Source organism: Ostrinia furnacalis, unplaced genomic scaffold (assembly GCF_004193835.3).
Source record: "Ostrinia furnacalis isolate ACB-3 unplaced genomic scaffold, ASM419383v2 OfSCF1345, whole genome shotgun sequence".
In the NCBI taxonomy this organism is placed as follows: domain Eukaryota; kingdom Metazoa; phylum Arthropoda; class Insecta; order Lepidoptera; family Crambidae; genus Ostrinia; species Ostrinia furnacalis.
In genome coordinates, this window is record NW_021131584.1 from 519,661 (window position 1) to 545,486 (window position 25,826).

The 25,826-nt window shown below is 37.4% G+C and overlaps 2 protein-coding genes across 2 annotated transcripts; both read left to right on the top strand.

Annotated features, from left to right (window-relative positions):
* The first annotated feature begins 20,951 nt into the window (after window positions 1-20,951).
* Window positions 20,952-22,211, top strand: LOC114352368 (BTB/POZ domain-containing protein 3-like). Its single transcript, XM_028303953.1, has one exon. The coding sequence runs from the start codon at window positions 20,952-20,954 to the stop codon at window positions 22,209-22,211; it is 1,260 nt and encodes a 419-aa protein (XP_028159754.1).
* Window positions 22,212-23,456: 1,245 nt separating this feature from the next.
* On the top strand, window positions 23,457-25,147 carry LOC114352369 (uncharacterized). Its single transcript, XM_028303954.1, has 2 exons — window positions 23,457-24,855; window positions 25,113-25,147. Exons 1-2 carry the CDS (start codon window positions 23,457-23,459, stop codon window positions 25,145-25,147), a joined length of 1,434 nt encoding a protein of 477 aa, XP_028159755.1.
* The last annotated feature ends 679 nt before the right edge of the window (window positions 25,148-25,826 follow it).

Below are 25,826 nucleotides of genomic sequence, written 5' to 3' on the forward strand. Positions count from 1 at the left end.
ATATTTTCAAAATAACTATCAGGGGGTGATTAGTGATCGATACTGATGCCAAAAATGCAATCAGTAAAATTTTTGTCTGTCTGTCTGTCCGTCTGTATGTTCCTTATAGAAACAAAAACTACTCGACGGATTTTAACGAAACTTGGTACAATTATTCTTCATACACCTGGGCAGGTTATAGTTTACTTAGGAATTCCCACGGGAACAGGAATTAGCGGGAAAATCCTTTTGTATGAAAAATCTAAACGCTTAACGGAAGTTAGACGCTTGAAATTTGGCATGTAGGTACCTTAGTAAACTTAAAGCTTATTTACAACAAGGAATTCCCGAAATTCCCACGGGAATTAGCGCTTAAGTTGACCTGAAGTGATGCAGAGACCGCGCGCTCTCCGCCCTCTATCTCGAAAACGGTTCACTGTATAAAAACATTTTTGAAGCAAAATTTGTAGAGAATTTAGTATTCTACAATATTGATAATAAATACAAATAGCAAAAAACCCATAGGAAATGAGATATTTCTAAAAAACGCGCAAAATACCGATTTTTGTGACCGTTGACCTTGAAATTTAATAGTTGCTTACACACCCTACCATATGTAGGTTTTGAGACAACTTTTAGGGTGTCAATATACACGTATTTACAGACTTACAGCTGGGTATCTCGAATTCCGAGGTGAACTTACTATAATGACTGGACTATTATTGAAATATGTTCACATCACATTTTCAGTCCATGTATTTGAGGTGTACATGTTGATGGATTAATTGTATGTCTTTGTTGTAGATTTTTTTGGAGTTAAGAAGACTGGTTAACGAAAGGGTTAACGAGACTGGCTAACCCCTCGTGGGAAGCTAAAATAAATGCGTGTTACGAGTGGGTTAACCACAATACTCCAGGCGGCGGGGTTTGAACCCGCCGTCCTCGGAATTCGATTTGACCAGTCCAACACCGATACCACTAGGCTATAATCGATTCTTTTAAATCAAGACTATTTCTAACTCAAATAAAGAATAATTATTTAGCAGATAAATAATAATTTTACTTATATATCAGCACCGGCGTCAATGCTACTACATATTTTTTTAATTTTTTTTCACGAGACAGCATCTTCTTCTTCTTCTTTTCAGCCAAATGACGTCCACTGCTGGACAAAGGCCTCCCCCAAGGTTTTCCACAATGCATGCTTTTAAAAATATCAACGTGTCCCGATTTTTGTGCTACAGAGTGTATTTCACTATAGGCCTTATACAGAAGCTCAAAGTTGCACAGCGTGCTATGGAGAGGGCTATGCTTGGTGTTTCTTTGCGAGATCGAATCAGAAATGAGGAGATCCGTAAACGAACCAAAGTCGCTGACATAGCCCGACGGATTAGCAAACTGAAGTGGCAATGGGCAGGGCACATAGTACGCAGAACTGACGGCCGATGGGGCAGAAAGGTTCTGGAATGGAGGCCGCGTACCGGAAAACGCAGCGTGGGACGTCCACCTACAAGGTGGACCGACGACATCGTAAAGGTAGCAGGGAAGCGCTGGACGCAGGCCGCTACCAATCGATCAACATGGAAAGCATTGGGGGAGGCCTATGTTCAGCAGTGGACGTCCTATGGCTGAAATGATGATGATGATGATGTGTATTTATTTAATCTTATTAATGAAGATATTGACAGTGTTGTCAGGCTATCTGAATTTTTAATGTTTTCGCAATAATTGCGAGATATGACTTATTTAAATATTCCCTGTATAATTCCGCTGGCAATAAGTCAATTCCATTCCAGGTTGATTCAGAAGGTTTATTGAACTTCAAACTGAACAAAGCCTGCACATTTTAGATGCAAAATCGCACCTATTATAATCACCTAAGATGCTACATTGTATAGCTTGATGGACAGATGACAGGTCTGTACTTTGCTAGATGGAGCTCATTCAGCCAGAATGTGCCATTGATTTGACCATAGCCAAAGGATATCCAGGCTGTCTCAATACAAGGACAAGAACTCTAGTTCTATACTAATTATTGGGCCACGGAGGACATCATCTATGTAGTTTCAGTGGGTCATCAGGACATCATCTCCTTTTAAGGGAGAGTTCCACGCTGAAACGGACCAGCGAAATAAAATTACTTAGTACCCAATTATACACATATTAGTGCACGTGACTGTACCTATTTAAAAAAATATTATCAACATCATTATCATTTCAGCCACAGGACGTCCAATGCTGAACATAGGCCTCCCCCAATAACTTCCACATCGCACGGTTGGTAGCGGCCTGCATCCAACGCCTTCCTGGTACCTTTATCAGATCGTCGGTCCACCTCGTGGGTGCGTTTTCCGGTACGTAAAAAATATTATAATTATGTATACCTACAATATATTTCCCTCCTGCTGAACATACTGCTTGCTTCTGAAGTAGAATGTCACCACTCGTAAAGCTGATTTTATATGAAAGGCGACAGTATTTTCAGGATACTTTTCACAGAATGGCCAAATTTAATTAATGGAAATATGAATTGTAAACTACTCTCACTACAATATTAATTACAACTTCCCCGTAGTAGTAAACAATGGCCATGCTCTTTTTGCATATTATGTCTACTCAATATGAAAATGTACGAGGGGCGGCTGAAAATTTCGCGGCCTAAGGTACTTAGCGATGAGTAATTAGCTTGTTACTCATATCACTAGTTGCGACACTCAGTAGTATTATAAAAAGCAATCACTAATTAAGTTTGCACTGATAGTTCAATTTCTATTGTACAAATGACATCACCATGTCCGCCGAATCTGGAGATTTGCGGAATTTCGACACCGCGCGCCGCGGACATAATTCCTCGTAAAGAAGGAAAATAGACCGAAAGACATTTTTGAAGAGATGTCATTGGTTCTTCAGGATTCTGGACCTTCATATACTATGGTTAAAAAATGGGCCCGACTATTTCAACACGGACGAGAGACCTGTGAAAACGACCCCCGCCCTGTCACGATACTGAGTGAAGGAAACGTTCAAAAGTCGAAAAAATCGTTCCGGCTGACCAAAGAATTAAATCGTGGCAGATAGCTGAAGAATATTTCTTTATGTTCGCGAGGCTATTGTACAGAAATGACGGGGGAAACTGACACGCGGATTGCTCTTTCCGCAAGACAACGCGCCCGGTCACGCCGCACGAGTTGCGAGGCCAAGCCCTGAAAGACACCGGGTTCTCAGAGATTGACCACCCACCATATAGCCAAGACCTATTACCTAGCGATATTTTCCTGTTTTTCGATTTGAAAAAGGACTTACGGGGCCGGAGATATGCAGATGACAACGAAATTAAAGCTGCGGTTGGTCGTCATTTTGAAAAAAAATTTTTTGGGTGGGTAAAAGGCATTGTATGCGAGATTTAAGAAATGTATTTCTTTTGAGGGAGATTATATTACAAAATAAAAAATAGAAACCATTTATTTTATTTCATTAAGTACCTTAGGCCGCGAAATTATCAGCCGGCCCTCGTACATACACATTTTTATTGTTAACTAGCTGACCCGGCGAACTTCGTACCGCCTTAGCGTAGAGATTTTCTTAATATTTTTTTCCGTAAGAACCATCCTTGGACTTCCACAAACATTTAAAAAAAAAGAATTATCGAAATCGGTTCAGCCGTTCACACGTGATGCCGTGACAACGCGAAACGGGTTTCATTTTTATATATATAGATTAAGTACTACGAGGCTTACGTTTTCTAGTAAAAATGTTTTATACAAGTTTGATCCTTTTCCAAGTAAACATTTTCAAAAGCTTTTTTTAAATAAATGTGAAATAGTATATGCGAGTGCGTTCCTGTTATCAAGTTTAAAAAAATATTAATATTTTTTTTAAATATTTGAAATAATGTAGTTAAAAGTAGAAAATATGTCTTTTTACTTAATAAAATAATAGTTTAAAAGTGCCGAAAAACAACGCATTATTTGGCTTTGATTTCGAAGAGCAGCCGTTGTGGCAGATACGTACTCGGGAGGCGACCACACATTGGAAAAGTTAGTGTAGGTAGGCTTTTCAGAACCTGCGGGAAGTTTCCTAGGCAATGCAGGACCGGTCGTTATGAAAACCATTGGTATAAAAATTTGTCTAGCAATGAACGTTAATGAAACAATTCCAAAACCACTTTTTTCCAGGTATTCTAAACATTTCCAAACCTAAACGCAATTATTAATCAAACGGCTGGCATTAACACGGCTGCAATAAAGTTGGGCGCGCGCCGTGAAATTAATAAATCCATTATTACAGTGTTCGCGCGCGGCTTTTTCTGTCTGCGACAACAGCAGATTTATTGCTAGTGTGGGTGTGCCGACCCTGAAGGTAAGTAGTTGCAAGATAGTTGTTGATTTGTATTTCCTATTTTTTTAGGGTTCCGTAAGTTTTTGATCACCTCGATCACACACACATACAACTGTTTATGCCACATATTCTAGATCTAGTAGACAATGCGAAAGTCACTGTGTCTCGTTCCGATAGTGCTTAGGCGGAAATTTGAATCACAATATCGCGAGTCAACACTGAATAACGCCATCTCTGATTCTAAATTGGAACTAATCTTGCAACATGCAAGGTGCGGCGCGGCACATTTTATCTTCCAATTAAACGTCTATTTGAAACTACTTAGAGCATGCTCTTTGAAGTCGGTAAGTGATCAAGAAGCCTTCGCGCAAGTCTTTCTACTTTCTATGCATCAACAATACAAAGTTTGTAAGCAGCTAACTTCTAGGCAATCTGACGTGCTGAAACTGAGGCGGTTTCAGTAACAAGGTATGTAGCCGCTCTTTTTATACTTACTCTGTTTTGAATTATGAGATGTGGGAATAGTCCTGTTTTGCCTTTCTAAATTTTGGCACCTAAGTTATGTAGGTATATTGTTTTATAATAGATGTAAAAAGAAAGTTTACATAACCAGCACAAAAAGGAGACGAAAAGAAATTTGATTGCCATTGTGAAATTAAATCATAGATTTTATTATTATAATCTGTATCTATAAAAGCGAAAGGTCACTCATTGACTGACTGACTCATCACGACATCTCAGAAACTACAAGTGCTAGGAGTCTCAAATTTTGCATGGAGGTTCCTTTTAGAACGTAGGTGCTCACTAACACGGGATTTTGCAAAATTCAACGCCTAAGGGGGGCCCACGTGTACGAAGTTGCGGGCGGCCGCTAGTGAACATTATAATTCTGAAATACTTAAAAGCTGTTTCAGGAGGCCGAGAAACGTAACATTCGTAATTGTTTTAATTTCGAAATGATATTGTTAGATAACAACTACGTACAGTGAGGCGACCGCGGAAGGGGATAATGTAGCGGGGCTGACGGCCGCGCAATATGGGAGAGCCTCGTATAAGTACCTAATAGCCCGCGCTGACATTGGTGGCTTTGTTTGAATTAATGTGACGACGGGTTGACGATCTATGACCCCGCTGTGGGACTATTCCGCCCTTTCTAACTTTCTCCTCTAACTTATTCTTTCACCTTTCCCCAAATACAGGATGTGAACTTTGGAAATATTAAGTCTTCTACAAAAGTGTTTTAACTAATGTCTCAAGACACAACGGAACAATTCTTTATGCTCTACTTAGCTACTATTTGTGAAAGAAGCTAAGTAATACTACATACTAAAAATACTTTGTATAAAAACGTTTAAACGTCGTCAAATTGTCCTATATTATTTAGTATACTCCATTACTAAAGTAAGACAAAATCCTAATACCTAATACTGACATCTAATATCAATAATTCAATGATATACCTAGTTACCTACTCGTACATTTTTTATAGAACTAAGTTTGCATTGTGACCCTAATCTCACCTTGATGTAAATGAAAAATATAAACGAAGTCTTACTCCGCAAATGAGAAATACGCACATGCACAATCACGCATTCAATTTCAAATCAAAACCGGCATCAACCAACCAATCCCGTCGCTAACTTCATAAGATGACACCAGCTAATTGCCTTACCATCAAATATCCAATCTGTTTCGATGCTATTCCACCGAATGAGATACAAAATTGGATTTGTACTGCAATACCAATCGAGAGTCCATTATTAGATAGTAACTTAATTTGGGATGTCGCTCCCATTGTTTTCCAGATGAAAAATGAAGCGAGAATTCGTGAGCTTTTCCAGAATTGAGACCGAGTAACTGTTGTCAACTGAAATTGGGAATTTAAGATGCTTTAGGTTTTTGGAACTGTTTTTTATCCTACTATCCTACTAATATTATAAATGCGAAAGTTTGAATGTCTGGATGTTTGTTACTCTTTCACGCAAAAACTGCCTAACGGATTTTGACGAAACTTTACAGCATTATTGTTTATAACCCAGAATAACATATAGGCTATAATTTATGACGATCTGTGACAAACGAAATTTCACGCGGGTGAAGCCGCGGGCAAAAGCTAGTGAAATTATAAAAGGCTTAGGAATCTTCTGCATCGATGTTTATTTCAAATTATTTTTTAATTATATTCTAATTTTACTGTCGAAAATAAAATCGTATTGGTATTTAATACTTACAATTTTAATTTCATAATAGGATTGTTTACTCTGAATTTTACTATTTCAATACAATTGCTTCCAAAATGTAAGTCGCTAATGGCTCTATTTTATTCATATTAGAAATATCGTTAATATTATGAATTTCATTGTCTGTCTGTAAATCTACATTAATATTCACGATACTAACCTACATCACAAATGGACATTGTGCCTCAATGGTAGGATCAATAGTTATCCAGAGATTAAGTATCGCTGCCGTGTTCAGGCATGAAATGTGAAACCTTAATCTTGGTGGGGCTTATAACTTAATTGTTCGACCCTTAGGGTCACACACGACCCCTAAAATTATATCACGTGGGTATCTATTACTTTACCCCTGAAAACATGTTCCTTGATGGGTATTTAATTTTCCCTAGAATTTTATTATTCGTGTTTGCAATTAAGGGATAATTATTTTGACCGGGGGGATAAAAATGGAGTCATTATTTTAGAAAGATTTCTCTATAAAGGCTTAGGGAAAACAATTTTCGTGTCTAGACAAACAGAGTGTCAATTAGAATAATTTTCAGACTTTGTATCTTTCTTTTTTTTAGTCGAAGACATCCAAAGACAAAAACAAAAAAAGAAAGAAAAAAGACAAAAACCTCGTCCAAGAATTTCTACAACGATCAACCCTGATGTTTTCAGGCGTTTCCCGCAAACTTCACCAAGTCTTTCAACGTCAACGACTTTTTACCGAGTTCCCATAGGAACTCACTAGACTGCGGACTGTTCGTTGTCAAAATCCTTTAGGGATTCCTTTGTCCAGCAATGTACGTCTTAGCTAAAAAGAGAATCCCAGAGAGGAGACTTAAGGATTTGTCACACGGTCACATCAATGTAATGCTTATGCAGCCCGAACGATGTATGATTACTTTGACCTGACCGTAGTTCGCATCTAGTCTGACAAATTACTTAATGACGAACTGACCCAGAGTAACCCTACTAACGGGACTATTCCCACCTCTCGTTCCCACCACTGCAACTCCTGTGTGGCCAGGATCAACAGCTTGGCCGCAAATAAAAACCTAACCAGTGAAGATCAAGTTTGTCCAGTGGGAAAGTTAAACTGTTATTTTTTTTATCTACAACGAGGAAGCTCTTGGCCTGTATCTTACCTTATGGTAAGTGAAGATCAGGCCGAAGGTGGAAGCGAGCTTCACCCGGAATCCTCAACCACGGAGGAACTGGCTATCTTACCTCTAACTGCCGGAACACAACAATGCTGGTAACATTATTGTTACGGCGACAGACTTAGGTAAGATGGTGGTAGCTAGCCAGGTGGACTTAGAACAAGCCCTACCACCAACCAAACCGAATAGAAAAATCTACCCCCACTGGGAATCGAACCCGGGACCTCTGCGTTTGAAGCAGGTAGTCTTACCATTAGAGTTGGTTACTGGCGGCGGTTGTTGGACCCGCAACCAATTTAATCGGAAGAATATAAGAGTGACCCTACTGCCCCAAGCTTGAGTATGGCGCAGTTGTTTGTATCCGAACGAGATGCATTGTTTGCTCGCGCTCGCGCTCGCGCTAATCAACAATCAGCGAGAGTTCGCGCTCGTTACGATTTAGTTCGCAAATTCGATTCGAACTCGCTTTAATCTTGTCTGACGTGCGTCTGACGATAGTGTAGATGGGTGAAGTAGCCTCTCCTTAGTATTAAAATTATTAGCTTGATGCTAAATCATTTTATTTGTACTTTTATCATTAGTTACATATTTCGAACCGCCATAATATCTTTGACTGAACGCCTAATCAAAGTCAAACAACATGGATTTTATTCTTTCGACTCAGAAGTTCTGAGTTCAATACTCAGGTTGGTCATGGTTGGGTAAAAAGATTATGAGACATGTAGGTAGAGGCTCCTTAAGAGCAAAATGACGATTTGTAATAACTATTTATTAGTCTAAACAAATAAAGAAATTTTAACTTTGACTTTGACATAAATAACGTGAATCTTTGTATTATTGCAAGTTTAAATTAACCTGATAGCCTGAAAAAAAAATCCATGATTCGACACGCTCAGGCGATGTCCTGAATTACCTACCCATCAAACATCTGTGACAAGTTATGAAGTCTGACACAGTGGTAGAATAAGCTGTTGTAACCCACACGATAGAATAAGAAAAATAACAAAATTTAATCCAGGACCTCAGAATGGAGAGAATAACTTTCATTCTACAAGACCATAAAATATTAAGTATGCCAAGATCCAGTTTTGCCAAAGTTAATGATTACACAAATTTTAACCTTAATGCTACTGCATTAACGTACATTATGCTCTAATCTTGTCATAGCCGCGCATCCAACTGTTGAGCATTCGGAACTTAACGTCATTCGTCCCTCGAAATTATCATGACGTGTATTAGTTCTGAACGTTGAAGTTAACGGATGGCTGCTTAGTAATCAGTACATGATTTTGATTACAAATATTACAATATGTTGTACCTATGTTCTTGTATACCAACAGGGTAATATGGAAAGCATTGGGGGAGGCCTATGTTCAGCAGTGGACGTCCTATGGCTGAGATGATGATGATGATGATGTTATTGTATGTGATTGTATGTAGGACCTAATATGGAGTGTGGGAGACGCAACTATTAGGATTCTAAAGATAAAATAAAATAATGTCATTCGTTGGTTTATAATCAAAGCTATTAAAAAGTTTCATCATCATCATAATCATCAGGTCCATTTAGTCTCCACTGCAGGAGCAAGACCCTCTCCAATTTACCAGAGGCAAATGGAGGATTTGGTCTACACTCCCCACGCTGGACAGACGGGTTGGGGAGTCTTGAGGAAGGTCGGAGGAGAGGTCTTGCGGAAAATTAAAAAACTTACACGTCCCAATAACGACGACTGCTCTGCGCCTTTGATAATAAAATCCAGTGCTTTTAGAAAGCAGCGCAAAAAACTTAAAAAAGATTTAAACGAAAGTGAACTGATTATTATTTGATTTTATCTTTTATTTGCAATAAAAAAAAAAGAAATACCTGCTTCCAAATCAAAACCACAACGAGTATTATTGTTGTTAAAACTTGTCATAGAAACATTAATCCTATTCGCTCAGATTTCAGCGGCGAATATTACAAAAAGCCGCTTATTCATTCAACCGATACCGATATGTGAAACATAAATTGTGTCGCCAAAACAAACTCTGTTAATAATAAATAAAGGTAAAAACCGTAATGATTTATCATTCCGCTCGGAAGTGCGTTCGGTTATCACGAATCTAGATGAAAATGTATCAGAATGTATCTTTTTTTGGTCCATGTTTCACTGCAAGGCTATAAATACCTTGGTTATGTCTAAAAATTGTATTTATTGTATTTGGAATCGGTAGAAAATGAAAAAAAGAAACAAAAGTTTAGATATGAATACAGAGTTTGACATAGCCCGCAGAATCGCTACAATCAAGTGGCAGTGGGCGGGGTACATAGCTCGTAGAGCTGATGGCCGCTGGGGCAGGAAAGTTCTTGAGTGGCGACCACGAGCCGGAAGACGTAGAGTGGGCAGGTCTCCCACTAAGTGGACCGACGATCTGGTGAAGGTCGCGGTAGGTGTCTGGATGCGAGCGGCGCAGGACTGGTCTTTGTGGAAATCCTTGGGGGAGGCCTTTGTCGAGCAGTGGACCTGGACGTCTTTCGGTGGAAACAAACGAATACAGAGTTTACGGTTTTCTTTTACAGTAAAAAACGCTTAAATATAAGTACAATAAAAGGCTTTGAATTTACGTTCCTTTTTCGGCTTCGTTATTGGTAGTCTTTTAGTGTGACGTAATCTTTACTCGTTCAGAAATCACATTTTTTCGAACAATAAGCGATTAGGTAATAGCTGCCATTATTTATTTAACTTCGGGTCTGATCTGCCGCAAAAAGAACTGAAAATGTATTTTTTGTGAATCACGTGTTACAGAAATTGCCAAATCATTTCTGGTGGTCACATTTTGTTGGGTCAGGATATTGTACAAAATGTTAGGTGTTCTAAATCATATTCAATTTTGATGCTTTTGTATGTGTACGTGTGGCAAAATAATGTATAAAAATTACCTATGTAATATTTTCTTATCTTTATGATGTAAAACTATGAACATTATTTAATAATGTTTTCAAGTTATATTGAAACTCGAATTTCAAGTATTTACACTTCCAAAAAAATTAACCATCATTTTCAATTTCGTGAAAACGTCCCAACGAAGAACAAAAAAGAAACTTTAAATCCATGTCACACTGTTACATTTTGTTTTGTAACAGAACCTAAAATTTTAACCCCCTTACTAATATGTATAACTTACACGCACGTTGAACAGTGTTTTAAAGTGACGTTCAGTATGGAAATGTCATTTTAAAACAGTGTTCAACAACTGTGTAACTTTTTATTAGTAAGGGGGTAATTAAATGAAAAACGTCGAACCTACATTTATTTTTAATATCCGTTAACAGCCGATATGATATTAGCGGCCAGTGTCTCAGTAAAAAGGGCCATTATTACTTTTTGAGTGTGAAAACGGTAAAATCTGTTTGGCGTTTGCCTTTTAAGTTATTTTTTTATTTAGCAAGGGTCGTAACGATCGTAATAAAAAACGAATTAGCGACCCCTGGCGCCAGGTTTTGTTGGGGCAGAGCTTAATGGTATTATATTACTGAACGAGTGCTATATTTGATATTAAAAAGGAAAATCGATTTGGAACAGCCAGTTTTTAAGGTAACGTAATGCCTTTTTTATTTTACGCGAGCTAAAAAAGAAGAAAATAAGCGAAGATCACAATAATGTTGATTTGAATAGCCATTTTTACGCATATAACTACAGTCATGTAATTATTTTTGTAATAATTAGTTTTTTCATGGGACAGGAGGCAAACGAGGACTATGGTTATTCTTATCATGTTCATGGTCATTGTCCCCAACTTGTTTATTTAAACTGTATTAAATTACGTAATTACCAACAGATATAATTAAAATACTTACTTTTCCGTGATATAACATATGGTATTTGAAGAAGTACAAATGTTCATGAGTATATTGGGTGCCTGGAATAAAGCCGCAATCGACAAAACACAATTTTACAGGAGAAGAGATTTAGTGAAATTTTTGAATAATAACTAAACTACGAGGCGTATCCAAATGGTTTGTATATCAAACGATGCGTTATTTTTTCTGGAGTAACATATAATGTGCATAAGGTTATAGTGCTTAAAATATACCTTAAAAAAGGTAGAAATACATATTGCCGCTTCATACATTGAAAGTCGGTTCCGTAAGAGTCCATTGTGGTTTTATTCCGGTAAAAAGTGCAAAAGTAATCATACAGCAATAGTGCATTGCAGCGTTGTGCGCTGATCTGAAGGATGTATGGCGAATACAGTAATAGCGGTTTGCTTGAATTTAATGATCGACTTGGAAAATGTACTGGTGAATGCTGTGTACATTATATGTTCATATGGTCCGTATCGAAATGAGTACAAAGTTGAATATCTTGAGTGTTTAGTTAATATCTTTATATAAAGTAGTGGAATTCATTAGTACATAATGATAATATTATAATATTACACGCTTTTGCCCGCGGCTTTTTCGTAGTTTAGAAGTTATCAATAATTTTGTAACTTTTTTTCAATTTCATGACCTAGTAGGCTTTAAAAAAACTTATCTTTATTTCGGGTTGACTTATCTCAGATTTCTTTATTTTGACAATATCGCTATTAATTGCAAATGTTTGAAAAAAATATTCACCTTCCTATCTTTGATGCAAGATTCAAAATTTTTGCTAGAAACATAAAAAAAATGCTTTTAGCAGAACATTCTCAAAATTTCAACTTAAATGTTTAAATAATAAAAAATGAGAACTTTCATAGGTCTAAAATAATTTTAAAAACTGCGCAGTTTTCTGGACATTCATAATAATACAAAAAAAACATGTACTTAATAGGCCACTATTTTTGTAATCGCTCCACTAAAGTGGTAAGTCGCTAAATGTTTTTGACTTTCTTAAAGTGAATTAATATGGGCAATCTTCTAAGTTTACATTACGTAGAACAGATTTAGAGACAATAACTGAACAGAACATGTTTTTATTCTCAGCAAGGAAGCTTTTGCCCTTTATCACACCTGGTGGAAACTGTGATCAGGCTCAAGGTAGAAGGAAACTTCAACTACAGAGAAACTATGGCTTCCTACCTCCAATGCCGAAACATATTGTTATTATAAATAAGCTTTAATGAACATAAACCAAATATCCCTCCTTCTTCTCTTCCTAAGTCCCCTTTATCTTCCTAAGTCTGTCGCCATAACAATAATGTTGACAGCATTACTGTGTTCCAGTAGTTGTCAGGTAGGTACACAGCATTGCTTAATGTAAATCCAATCAACATATTTTTATTGCATAGAAGAACACCATGAAGTATTATTACTTAAGAAAGTTTAAAGAAATTGTACAAGTAGGTAATGTTTATTGTGACTTGGTACACATAGTTTGTTTCGGGGAACAAAGCCGCAATGGCCGTTACTTGTAGAAGTTTGAAATAAAACTTTTAACATTGAACATGCCACGATTATTCTGGTAAACAAATTTCCGGGAATAACGATTCAATATCCATAGTGCTTTTGGTAAATCAGCCAGTTTCAAAGATAAAATTCTGAAAAAAAATCACAAGGTGTATAGGGACCCCCAGATTACGAAAATCGCTTAATCGGAAAACTGCTGCTATGGCTATTGCGGCTTTATTCCAGGCACCCATCGAATTATCTGTTTTTGTTTTCATTTATGATACCTAATATGGTGAAGTGAACAGTTCTCACTTATGAAACTTCCTGTCCCGCACAACCGAACTGTGGAACGGACTGTCGTCTGCGGTATTTGCGGACCGATACGATCTACAAACTTTCAAGAAGAGAGCGTATACACCTTAAAGGCCGGCAACGCACCTATAACGCCTCCGGGACTACGGGTGTCTATGGGCGACGGTAATCACTTACCATCAGGTCCGATCTTGATCCATCTGCTCTTTCGCCTCCTGTCCAATAAAAAAAAAGTGTAATCTGAAACTACAGTTTCACAAAATGACACCAAGATTTTTGGATGCAAGATAGTAACTTATGTCCAAAGGGTACTACAAGGTTCGAAACTATATTGATGACAAGGATGCGTGGTCAGTTCAGTCTGCACATATTTGATGTACTTAAAGGCTATTCTTACCGTTAGATAATTCCTGGCAATAAGTGGTGACTGAGTTTGTTCCGGCGTTTCTTCTCAGCACTTGCCATATGTTTGTCTCGAAGCGCTGGTAGGGCCCAAAAGCATAAGGAGACATGTAAAGTGCCCCATAAGGGTTACCTTTTCTTTTTTATTATTTACATTTTGACGTTCATAAGTGCCACTTGTGGTCTAAACTGAATAAATATTTTTGATTTTATTTTGATTTTTTTGATTTTTGTATGCGTCCTCCCCAAAAAAAACCATGAAATCCGCGATTATATTTACCACACGAAGATGTAGTTTCCAGTTAAGGTAACGATGTAGGTCCGCAAGCACTTCACGGGCGCAGAATACAAATTGAGGTCGGTTGGCCGCGCGTACGAGTAATATGACCCTCATAAATATCACTCCGAGTATAATATTTATTAGCTTTGGCCTTACATCATTGTTTGGGACATGCTCTTTGCGTTTGATCGGCTATTTTGTTTGTTTATGAAACGGTATCGGTAAACTGTCATGGGAATTAGCCGAAATGTTCCAAAGGATATCTCACTGCCCGTTTTAAACGTGTGTTGATCTACGCGGACATTTGTGAATCATTAACGGAATTTATTTTGTCCTTTGCTTATGTTTTCTTTTTCCATTTATGCGGCATCATGATTTTCGTTATTTAGATATAGATAACGTATGTTTGAGGATGTACAATTTTACAGTTTCATTATTAAAGCTTCTTGCGCTTCTTTCAGGTATATTTTGGACTAAACGGAATGAAAAAAAAATTATAATAAAAGGACCTGTTGTTTCTCTTTCCGAATGTTTGAGTGTTCAAATAATAATTTTATCTACGTTAAATGAATTGGTAATTTTTAACGAATTCAAAGTTGCCAAGTTGAACCAATATTTGCTTAATTTAAATCTGAAATGTGTTTTTTAATCTTCAGAATCAAAACAAAACAAAAAACCAAATCACTAATTTTCTATTTGAATGCAGACTAAAATCAACAGCTACGAAACCCCATCGCATTGGTTCCGACCGTTTTGGGAATTTAATTCACATTCTAGTAAATCCTTGATTAATATGTGGGTATTAATCATCTGTAGCCCAACTATTCGCTCTCAGGGGAATTACCGATGTTAGTTCCAAATTTTGAAATTAGAACGGCATTAACAATATGGCGTGTGCGTTGATTTGTATTCAGATTGTGTTGTTGTCTCTGAGGGATCCATTTTGGGGCCGTCTCTTTAAAATATATTCAACTTTGCTTATATTTTGACGCCGAGAAACCCAAACTTTGATTAAGGTTAATCTAGCGGACAGGACGTAATGCTTTTTAATCTATAGTATTTTGGGTATTCTGATTAAGAAAGCTGAAGAGTTTTTTTGTTTGGTTGAACGCGCTAATCTCAGGAAATCTTTTTGTGTCGGATAGCCCATTTATCGAAAAAGGCTATTATCACGTTACGACCAAAAGGAGAAAAGCTTCAATGATAAATGTTGCGAAAACTAGAAAAAAATATTCTAACGCTTTTCAAGCGTACAAAGTTGCCAGCACAACAAGTGCTTGATAAAAGAAAGATGTAGGCTTCTGTCTAGATAAGTAAATTTCTACAAACAAAAATGTCTCTCGCCTTGATAATTTTAAATCAAGCTCCATTTTTATGCAAAGAAAAAGCTATAACACTTAGGTGCCGTGGTTTTCAAATGGTCACATTAAAAACTAGAGCGTACAATCCCATCAGTGGCGACACTGACCGTTCAACTTTACTCATCTAATCTCCACTTTGGACCGCATCGTAGTTAAAATAAAACCACCAGTTCATAACCGTGTCCAAATTTAAACTTCCTACTTCAGATTCACTATAATTTTGAAAAATAAGGATCAAAACATTTCATAAACAAGGCTCTATGTTTCTTTAATAAAGATAAATAAAATAAAAATAAAACAACGGCTTTAAATGTAATTTTTTTTTGTTTTGTCACAAGTCGTAATTTAAGAACTAAAAGGTAAAAAAAACAGGAAATGTGACAACGGAACATTATTACGAAGATAACAAAAAATTACACACTTATTACTTAATGTAAATAAATACAAATTATTTGCATATAAACTAACGTGTGCCGGCTGTACCCGTTGATTGTTACTCCGACGTATTATAGTTTAAAACTTCCGGCAGTTGAACTTTTAGCGGGTTTTAAGCCGTGCGGTGCTTTATTGCAGTTGGGAGATCGCTCGTAAATAGTATTAGGACTAATTTACCTAATATAGCTAATGCCCGTGGCTTCGTCGATTAATACTTCGTCATCATCATCATCATCATTTCATCCACAGAACTTCCACTGCTGAACATAGGCCTCCCCAATGATTTTCAGATTGACCGGTTGGTAGCGGCTTGCATCCATTCTTCTACCTTTATGAGGTCGTACCTACACCTTGTAGGTGGTTGTCTCACGCTGTGCTTTCCGAATTCCGCATTACAGAATTAGGTTCGGAACTCAATTAAATTTTAAGCATAAAGTGTTATTTTTTAGTATTTAGACCAATCACAGCTATAGAATCTGTAACAGAGAGATGATACGGACCAGAGGTGGAATTGTGTAAAGCAATCGTTATCATTTGACAGTTCATAACGTACGATTATTCTGTCAAACGCTTCGTTTAACTGACTTTATCGTACGTTATGAACTGTCAAATGATTACAATTGCTTTACACAATAGGCTAGATGACAAAATTTCAATTATTTGTCCGTCAGAGAGATAATTAGAAAATATTAGACTCATATTTTTTTTTCTTTCACAATTAAATAATAACAGTGCTACATCGAGTTGAAATGGCGCATAACGTCACGCTTGAGTAGATTTTTTACTCAAAAGTAACGTCACGCGACATTTTAACTTAATATAATACTGTGATATAACTGTAATTATTCGATTATGAAAAAAATTAAAAAAATAAGTGTCCAAATTTTTTTTATTATCTGTCTGACGGACTAAATATAATTTCGATTTAATTCCCCAGTCATCATTCCTATTCCACCTCTGGTATGTCTCACTGTACTTATTAGGGAACCAGACACTATTCTGTTAATAGTATAGGAATTAGTGACATCAATATTGCTGCCATTCCTTCCTTCGGTTTATAAATCTCCTCAATACAAATAGAGTATAGAAATATCGGTTAAAAGTACTATAAAAACTTATTAACATTAGTCAATTCCAGACAACTCCGTCTGTCCAATGCAATGCCAGCTGTAAGGGAACTCTTCTAATTTACCCTGAGAACTGCCTTGAAATAGAGTCGTAAACATTGAGGCATCTTTGTTACTAAATTATCGATATTGTATTATTTCAATGGGTTAATAAATTAAACTGATGTTTGTAGATACTCGTAGTGTAGGTACATAATCTAGTCTTAATTTTTTTAGCTGAGTTGCACCACTTTATTTTAACCGTAACAATAACAATAACCGATGCGTTTTTATTGGAGTTTAAAAGATTTTTGACGTTTGTTTAAGTTAAATTAATATGGTGTAACTTAGCCTTAAACTTACTAAGGATAATAACACAATATGGTGTTTTTTTTTTTACAAAAATGCTTTTTATCACGTCAGTGTTTAAAGACCATTGAAAGATTAAGGTTTTAGCGAGCTAAAATAGTAAGTAGGGCACGAATAAAAATCTTTTAGATTAAGAAATATTATGTATAAACTTTTGTAATAATGTAGTTAAACATTTTCATGATTGTAGAATGTCCTTCTAATCGAATCATAACCGACGCGATTATATCGTCTCGTATCGGCATCGTCAGTCGCGCGTGACTTAAAATGTCGTTTAACAAAAAGCAATTCATCGATAATTTTTCAACATTAACGACCAACACTAGTGGAAAATAAAAACGGCAAAGCAAACAACGTCAAGTCAACTGCTGTCTAAACAATACGCTATAGTCGGAGCAGTCATTTTAGCTAGACGGCTGTGGGTGAACTTTTCTCATTTTGCTCCACACTGTTAGATATAAGTAAGGATAAGGCCGCACTTAGTCTAAGCTACATTAATTTTTTAAATGTTTTTTTTTGTGTTAAAAAAAAATTAGCAATTTTGTAAAATAGTTAATAATAATAATTTCTTTGGGCGGGGCGGGGCACATAGCTCGTAGAGACGATGGCCGTTGGGGCAGAAAAGTTCTCGAGTGGCGACCACGGGCTGGAGGACGTAGCGTGGGCAGCCTCCTACTAGGTGGACCGACGATCTGGTAAAGGTCGCGGGAAGAACCTGGATGCGGGCAGCGCAGGACCGTTCATTGTGGAAAACCTTGGGGGAGGCCTTTGTCCAGCAGTGGACGTAATTTGGCTGAAACGAACGAACGAAAGAATAATACATAGTTCCGTTAACCCAATAAGCTAAATTAGTCGTAGTACGAGTTGGGTTCACCACAAATAAACGACCAGCGGCAACGACCTTGACCGAGACAGCCTCATGTGCTAACACGGGAGTAAGAGCGAGTGAGCGACAGCGAGACACCCCGAGAGATAGCGAGTGCTCCCTGTAGTACACTCTTGCACTCGCCTGTCTCGTGATCTCTCGGCTAAGGTGTACTGCTGGCATAAATTTTTTTTCACCCCGTTTTGACGTTGACCTTCCATCGTTGCGGTGGCGGGTATTCCCCCTCAGAAATATTTGCCACAGCACTGATAAGATATCGCAATACGAGTAGGTACATGATTTCCCTTCGGTATTTATAAAAAACAAACATAAATATGAGCAAATGATTTATGACGATATAAAAGCTAGTATTTAAATATTTTTTAACGCAAAAAGTTTATATTGCCCTGGAAGACTCTGTAAAAAGGCAAAAAGGGCATCGATGCAAAGGCGTGTAGTGTGGTCATAGCCTTAGTCCTAAGTAAGATGAAACAACTTCTGCACTGTTTAAATCTGTTGAGGTCTGGGAGTTCATATGACTGAGACTAGCTGGTTCATTATAAAAGAAACGTAATAAGTCCAAAATTACACACCACAACACATCAAATGTGGCATACATAATATTTTTGGTGTAGTTTTTTTTATCCACTAAGTAAGTGCTTAATTCTAGGAACTACGCGAATAATAAAAGTAGCGCCTACGAATCAAACCCGCCTGGTATATTAGTCAGGAGCTATACAGGGTGACATTGCATTGTGTTACCAAACTTTTAGAAGCGATTCAGAATCAGTAAATCAATATTTGCGTAAAAAAAAACAAAAACGTGGATTTGCTTAATTCATACAAAACACTCATGGTATATCACGATAAATCTTCGCAACAGTTAACTGGATAGTTTCATAGTCATAAGCCTTAGCTATTACAACTGATACAACTAATAATAATTATATTGTTTTTTTTTAAGTGACAGGAGGTAAACGAGCAGACGGATCAACTTACCTGGTGGTAAGTGATTACCGTCGCCTATAGACACCCGCAGTCCCAGGGGCGTTGCAGGTTAATATAGCTTATTATAAAAACTGGCAGACTCAATAGCTTGCAATGATGCCCTGTATAGAAATACCCAGTGTCATCTTGTGTACGCGACAGGCAAATGCTTTCAATCTGTCCACGAATTTATTGTCAAGGCGCTGTCCCATGGGATATTATTTGGATAACCAACCCTCCCAGGAATGTAACTATGAAACGCGAATGTCAGCAATCAGACGTGCGTGTAGGGTTAGAAAACAAACTGTCAAAATACAAACGTATCGAGAGACAAAATAATATATTCAAATATCTATCGACGATGAGCGAAATCAAGGCGAGAGAGAATATGTGTTACGGTAAATGTGATAAATTGAAAATTATGAATAATCGCCGGTTATTATGAATAATTACCGACAGTTGAGGTAAAAGTAATAAATGAATTACATTTATCAGTGATTATTTAATAATGTAACCTTAGTACTATGAAATATCATAAAAGAACAATGGCTCATGGATAGTGCTTGTGTACAGCCACACATTTTGAACGTTTTGATATCATATATTAATATAATTTGGCATAATGAGTTTGGACTGTTTCTTGCGTAACATTACTTTGCCATAACATATTGTTTTGATTTAAAGTGAAAAATAGGTTAAGGTGCGGCGGGGGTGGCCCTTGGGCCACCCCTAAGCCGCCTATTTAGTTTTATACACACATAAATGATCTCATATTAATCACATTTACCAAATCATGCGGTAATTATTCATAATAACCGGCGATTATTCATAATTTTCACTTTGACCGTAACATAATATTATTAAGCACTTACAGGGCAGATATTACGTACCATCCTAGACTGCATCTCAATTAACATCAGGTGCGATTGGGGTCAAATACTTTCCTTGTTCTGCATACAATAAGGGTTCCATGAGATGTTCTGAAAGTCAAATCATCGATTTTCATCCCACTGAAATCTTTTTGGCCAGGGATTGCTTTTATTTTGGACGTTTCTTAAATTAATCAAATGTCGGCAAAGACAAGGTGAATAGCGTAGGCAAAAATAGCCAACAAACAAATATGAAAATTACATCAAAGAAAGTATTTCAAAGCCCATCCCCGCAAATCTTATTATCATGAAACTTCCTTCGCCGACTATTCTGCTGACGGTACACTTACAATAATTACATGTCAAGGGCGAAGCTAACGAGGTCTGACTGCCTGCGGTGGAAGGAGTTATTTCGAGGACCTCAAGAATTAATACATTTGATTATGTCACATTTTGAAAGCTTGTGTGGATAACGCAGATTAGAAAAGTGACTGAGTTTCTTTAGCTGCTTCTTCTCAGTGCTTCAACTGGCTCCTTTATTGTCCGGAAGCAGTTAAAGTAATACTGGGACCTGTAAAAGCGCTTTATAAATGCCTATTCCCAGAAAATATAAATAATTACTCGTTGATATTAAACCATTATGTCTAACTCGTTACATAATGTGCCATCTCCGCGATGTTTGTGATACTCGTAATTTGTTAATTAGCTCAATATTTTCATAATAAATAATTTATATCAATTGTGGTTAGACGTGATAATTTGTGCATAGATTGCATTACTATCAATAGTGGTGAAGGGCGGAAGTGGGTAGAGATAATATTATCAACAAAGCTACCACTGAAGTACCTACCGGGCGCAGTATAAAAAGCCTTTGCTTGTCTAGATATTCATTCATTCATTGAAATTCAATATGTCTACGTCTTGGCAATCAGAAATGACGGACTCGAAGAGCCGTCTGAAGCATTTATTTGACACAAAAGTGTTGGCTGACTGCACATTACTCGTGGGAAAAGAGAAACAACCAGTGACAGGACACAAGATCATATTGTCGGCAGCATCTTCGGTACTTCACCAAAAACTCGAAACTGATGGAGCTGACCAACCTAAAGTAACCCTTCCTGATGTTGAACCAGAAATTTTTCAGTCCATGCTAAAATACATTTATTTGGATTCATTGGACGGAACCGGAAATACAGTTTTTGGACTAGCTGCAGCCGCAAAGGCCTACCAAATGCCGCATTTGTTAAAGAAGTGCTGTGAGTATATCTCTCAAAACCTGACTGTTAAAAATGTACTCCAAGCTTACAGTTTTGCTAATGACTCCAATGATGCCGAAGATCTAAAGAAGAAATGTGAAACAATGATGAGGACTGAAACAAAAGCAGTGCTCGCTGATAGCAGTTTTGAAGAAGCGTGTCTCGATGTAGTGGTAGCATTATTCTCGCAGGAAGTCCTAGAAATTGACAGCGAGTTGGATCTTCTGGAAGCAGCTGATCGATACGCCAAGCATATCTCCAAATGTGATTATGCCAACAAAGATCTTTCTATACGAAGCATTTTGGAAAAAATACGTTTCCTCTCCCTGACTCCGGAGGAGTTCGAAAAAGGTCGAGCTTCTACTACTATCCTGGCATCATCTGAAGCGTGTGCGATACTTGCTAACATAGCTTCTGATAAAACAACGGTGCCGTTTCCAGAAGGGTTTTCTTTGAGAAGGGATCCAAGAACAACGTCGAATGTATCTATCATTAAACTTATGCCAGAAGTGAAATTTCAATTCAAGGTAGATGACATTGAAAATTTGGCAAATAAAATGGGAAAAGCATGGTCTTCGAAATGTAAGTTACAAAACTTGAAATGGAAAATTGGCATCCAATTTTCAGTCGAAGACTCTGTAAAATACTTAGGAATTTTTGCTTATTCTATTTGGGAAAGTGAGACTGAAAAAAAGTCGTGCAAGGCAGAAGTGGAATTTAGCCTGGTTAGTACCAAAAATGAGAAATCAATGTTCTCGGATAAATTTACACAGACGTTCGACAGTACTCGTAGTGCAACACCTAACTGGGGATATAAGAAATTCATCGAAGTATCTAAATTACTAGATCCCACTGAACACTATATTGTAGATGGTGGCATTACTTTCCAAGTGTACATTAAAGTTGATGAATAATGATTTTTACTGTATTCTAAAACGATTTGTATGACTATATTTGATACTAGCGGCCGCCCGCGACTTCGTACGCGTGGATCCCGTTTTACCCCCTTCATCTATCTTACGCGGTTTAGATTTTTTCATACAAATGTTTTTTCCCGCTAACTCCCGTTCCCGTGGGAATTTTGCANTACTTTCATTATAATACTTAGTGGAATTACTGCTTTCAAAACGTGAATTAGAACTGGCCCCATAGCAGACATTTTCCTACATCTAAAGGCCTTTTAAAATATATATTGGTTATGGCTATTGGAGCGGGTACCACTTTCCATACATTTGTGCCCATCATCCTTTCAAGCGTCTAACTTAAGCAGTTTAGATTTTTCATACAAAAGGATTTTCCCGCTAATTCCCGTGCCCGTGGGAATTCCTAAGTATCCTATAACCTGCCCAGGAGTACGAAGAATAATTGTACCAAGTTTCGTTAAAATCCGTCAAGTAGTTTTTGTTTCTATAAGGAACATACAGACAGACAGACAGACAGACAGACAGACAGACAGACAGACAGACAGACAAAATTTTTACTGATTGCATTTTTGGCATCAGTATCGAATTATCGATCACTAATCACCCCCTGATAGTTATTTTGAAAACATATTTCATGTACAGAATTGACCTCTCTACAGATTTATTATAAGTATATAGATTATGGCTTTGTATTATTAATTGGTTTAAATAAATATTCATGCTATACCGATGTCTATTCTTCTTGTCGTGTCGTCAACAAACCTACATAGTGTCAGCCCAAATCTCCGATACAAGAGTGGCGTTGTAAGTAACCTTCATTAAATCTTCCTGCGTTTGGGCACGCAGGGCATGACATCATGTGCTTCGAACAAAACCGCACTGCAACGGAGTGTAAGTACATATTATTACTGAAATTGCCTCAAAACTGTTTACAAAAGAGGAATAATGTTCCCAATATTTCTCTTTAATAAAACTAGAACGTGAGAGTAGGTAATTTTTGTTGTAAGCCGATTATAAAAAGGATTTTTGCCTGCCATATTCGTCCGGACATTTTGATCATAATCGGCCATTCAGTTGCCGTGCACATCTGTTACGAGCCGAACGCGTCACCTGTTTACGCTCGGGATACAGTCAAAGAACCGGTTCCTTATCGGCCTGCGCTTGCGGCGGCAATCGAGCTGCGTGCCGGCCGTGTACTATTCGAGTAGTAAGGTTCAATTATGAACCTTATATCCAATGGCGAGTGAATGCGAACTGGATTGCAGTGAGCGCGGAAATAACACTGATATTTTAGAAGATATTGTAGCGGACATAACACAACTAGAGGAGAATAACATGGATTTGGAAGACGGACGAATAACAAAACGACTAAGGGAGAATAATGAAGAGGAAATATGGACTACAGTTTCTAGGAACTCTAAAAAGAAAGCTAGAACACAATCAGAATTTGGTCCCGAACATTTACCGATACAAATATGTGTTACATCAAAGGAAAAATTACCGAAACAGTTTGCTTTAGCAAAACTTCTACAACAAAATAACATCGCTGACGTCATTAAAGTAAAATATGTAAACCCATATAAAATACTTGTGAATTTTGAGAACGAATCAAGTGCTGATAAATTTTTGTCTTGCTCGGTGTTTGACAATTTGAATTGGAGAAGACAAAAAACTTCAGAAGTGGGTCTCTCGTACGGAATTATTAGAGATATAGATTTAGAACTGTCAGAGGAAGAATTAGGTAAATACTTAATTTCTGATAAAGAGATTGTATCACTAAAAAGACTGAACAGGAAAAACGCGGATGGTTGGACCTTCAGCGAGACTATCAGAATAGGATTTAAAGGCCCTTCCACACCCAACTATGTCTATCTATTTGACGTAAAAATAAAAGTAGACTTGTACGTTTTTCCAGTAACGCAATGTGCAAAATGTTGGAGATATGGTCACTCACAAAAACTTTGCCCGGCGAACAAAATCATCTGCCCTAAGTGCGCCAATTACCATTCTAACTGTCAAACGAAGACATACAAATGTGTCAATTGCTCAGGTGGACATATGGCACTATCGAAAAATTGCCCTATATACAAAAGAGAAAAACGAATTAGAGAACTTATGTCTGAATATAATTGCACATACCAAAAAGCCATCTCTATCTACGTTCCTCCTTCGCCTCAGCCCAATTTAATTGAAGCTACTCCAACCCAAGAAACTCATGTTTACACGCCCTGTATCACAGAAGCTGCGTCGAATCAACCCTCAAGTCTCTCGCCATCGTATGCTGAAGTACTGCAAAAAAATACACAACCAGACTCAGACGACATGACTCGTATGGACGTTGATAAGAACAGACGACTTCAACGGAAGAAAAAAAAGAAGAAGAAAACTCCATTCTATCTGAGCGAAAATGTAGTGGCTGATATAGAAATAACAAACTCTGAGATGACGTCTGACCACGACGACGAGTCACCTTCGTCGGGTGGACCGCCGAACTCAACCCCCATAATAGGACACCAACAACAGGACAAGCCCTCATCATTTACAGAACTATTACGAAAACTGAAACAAGTTATCATAGACAAGAACAACGGACTAGTGGCAACTCTTAAAGTATGGCTAAAGATTATTATTGACTGTATTAATAACTTTTTTAAAAACTTAATACCCAATTTCTCTAACATAACTAACTTTTTCAACTCTTTAAATGGGTAGCCCGCTGAATAATGTTGCCAATTTAAATTTATTTCAATGGAATTCTCGTAGTCTAAAACCAAAAATTAGATCTTTAGAACAGTTGTTAATCCGAGATAACATACACGTAGCTGCTATTTCTGAAACTTGGTTGGATCCAGATGCCCTTCTGAATATTAGTAACTTTAATATCTTTCGCAGTGACAGGGACACACCCGGCGGGGGCGTGGCCGTAATAACACACAGATCCGTTCAAGCACAACAAATCCAAATAAGTAATATTGGGTCTAGTATAGAGATAGTGCATGTCAAACTGTTTAATTGTGATCGAATAGAGAGTGTAATTGCTTTATACTGCCCCCCGGACGCCCAAGTTAACCAACGAGTATGGGACTCAATATTCACAATTCGGAGTAATAAGACTATCTTACTAGGGGACTTTAATGGCCACCACACTAATTGGTCTTATAAAACAGACATTCGGGGCTCCCAAATACTAGACTCTGCAATAGACAACGGATTTATTGTGCTAAATGACGGCAGCCCTACTCGTTTGCAATTGGTTGATAATACTTTAAGACAATCAGCCCCAGATTTAACTATAGCATCTGCAGATGTTGCACTTAACTTTTCTTGGTCAGTGACTAACGAGACACTAGGAAGCGATCATCTAATTATAAAAATATGCACATCCTTTTCAAAAAACACGGCTTTAAAAAAAAAAGAAATTTTAAGAAAGCAGACTGGGAGGGATACTCTTCTCATTTGGAATATACACTCAACAATTTTAACATCGCCGAAGATCTTCAAACATCATATAATAACTTAGTCTATTGCATTCAGAACGCGGCAGAGAAATACATTCCATATACTAAAACGAATCTTAACCCTAGTAGCAAATTTAGACCTAAATCG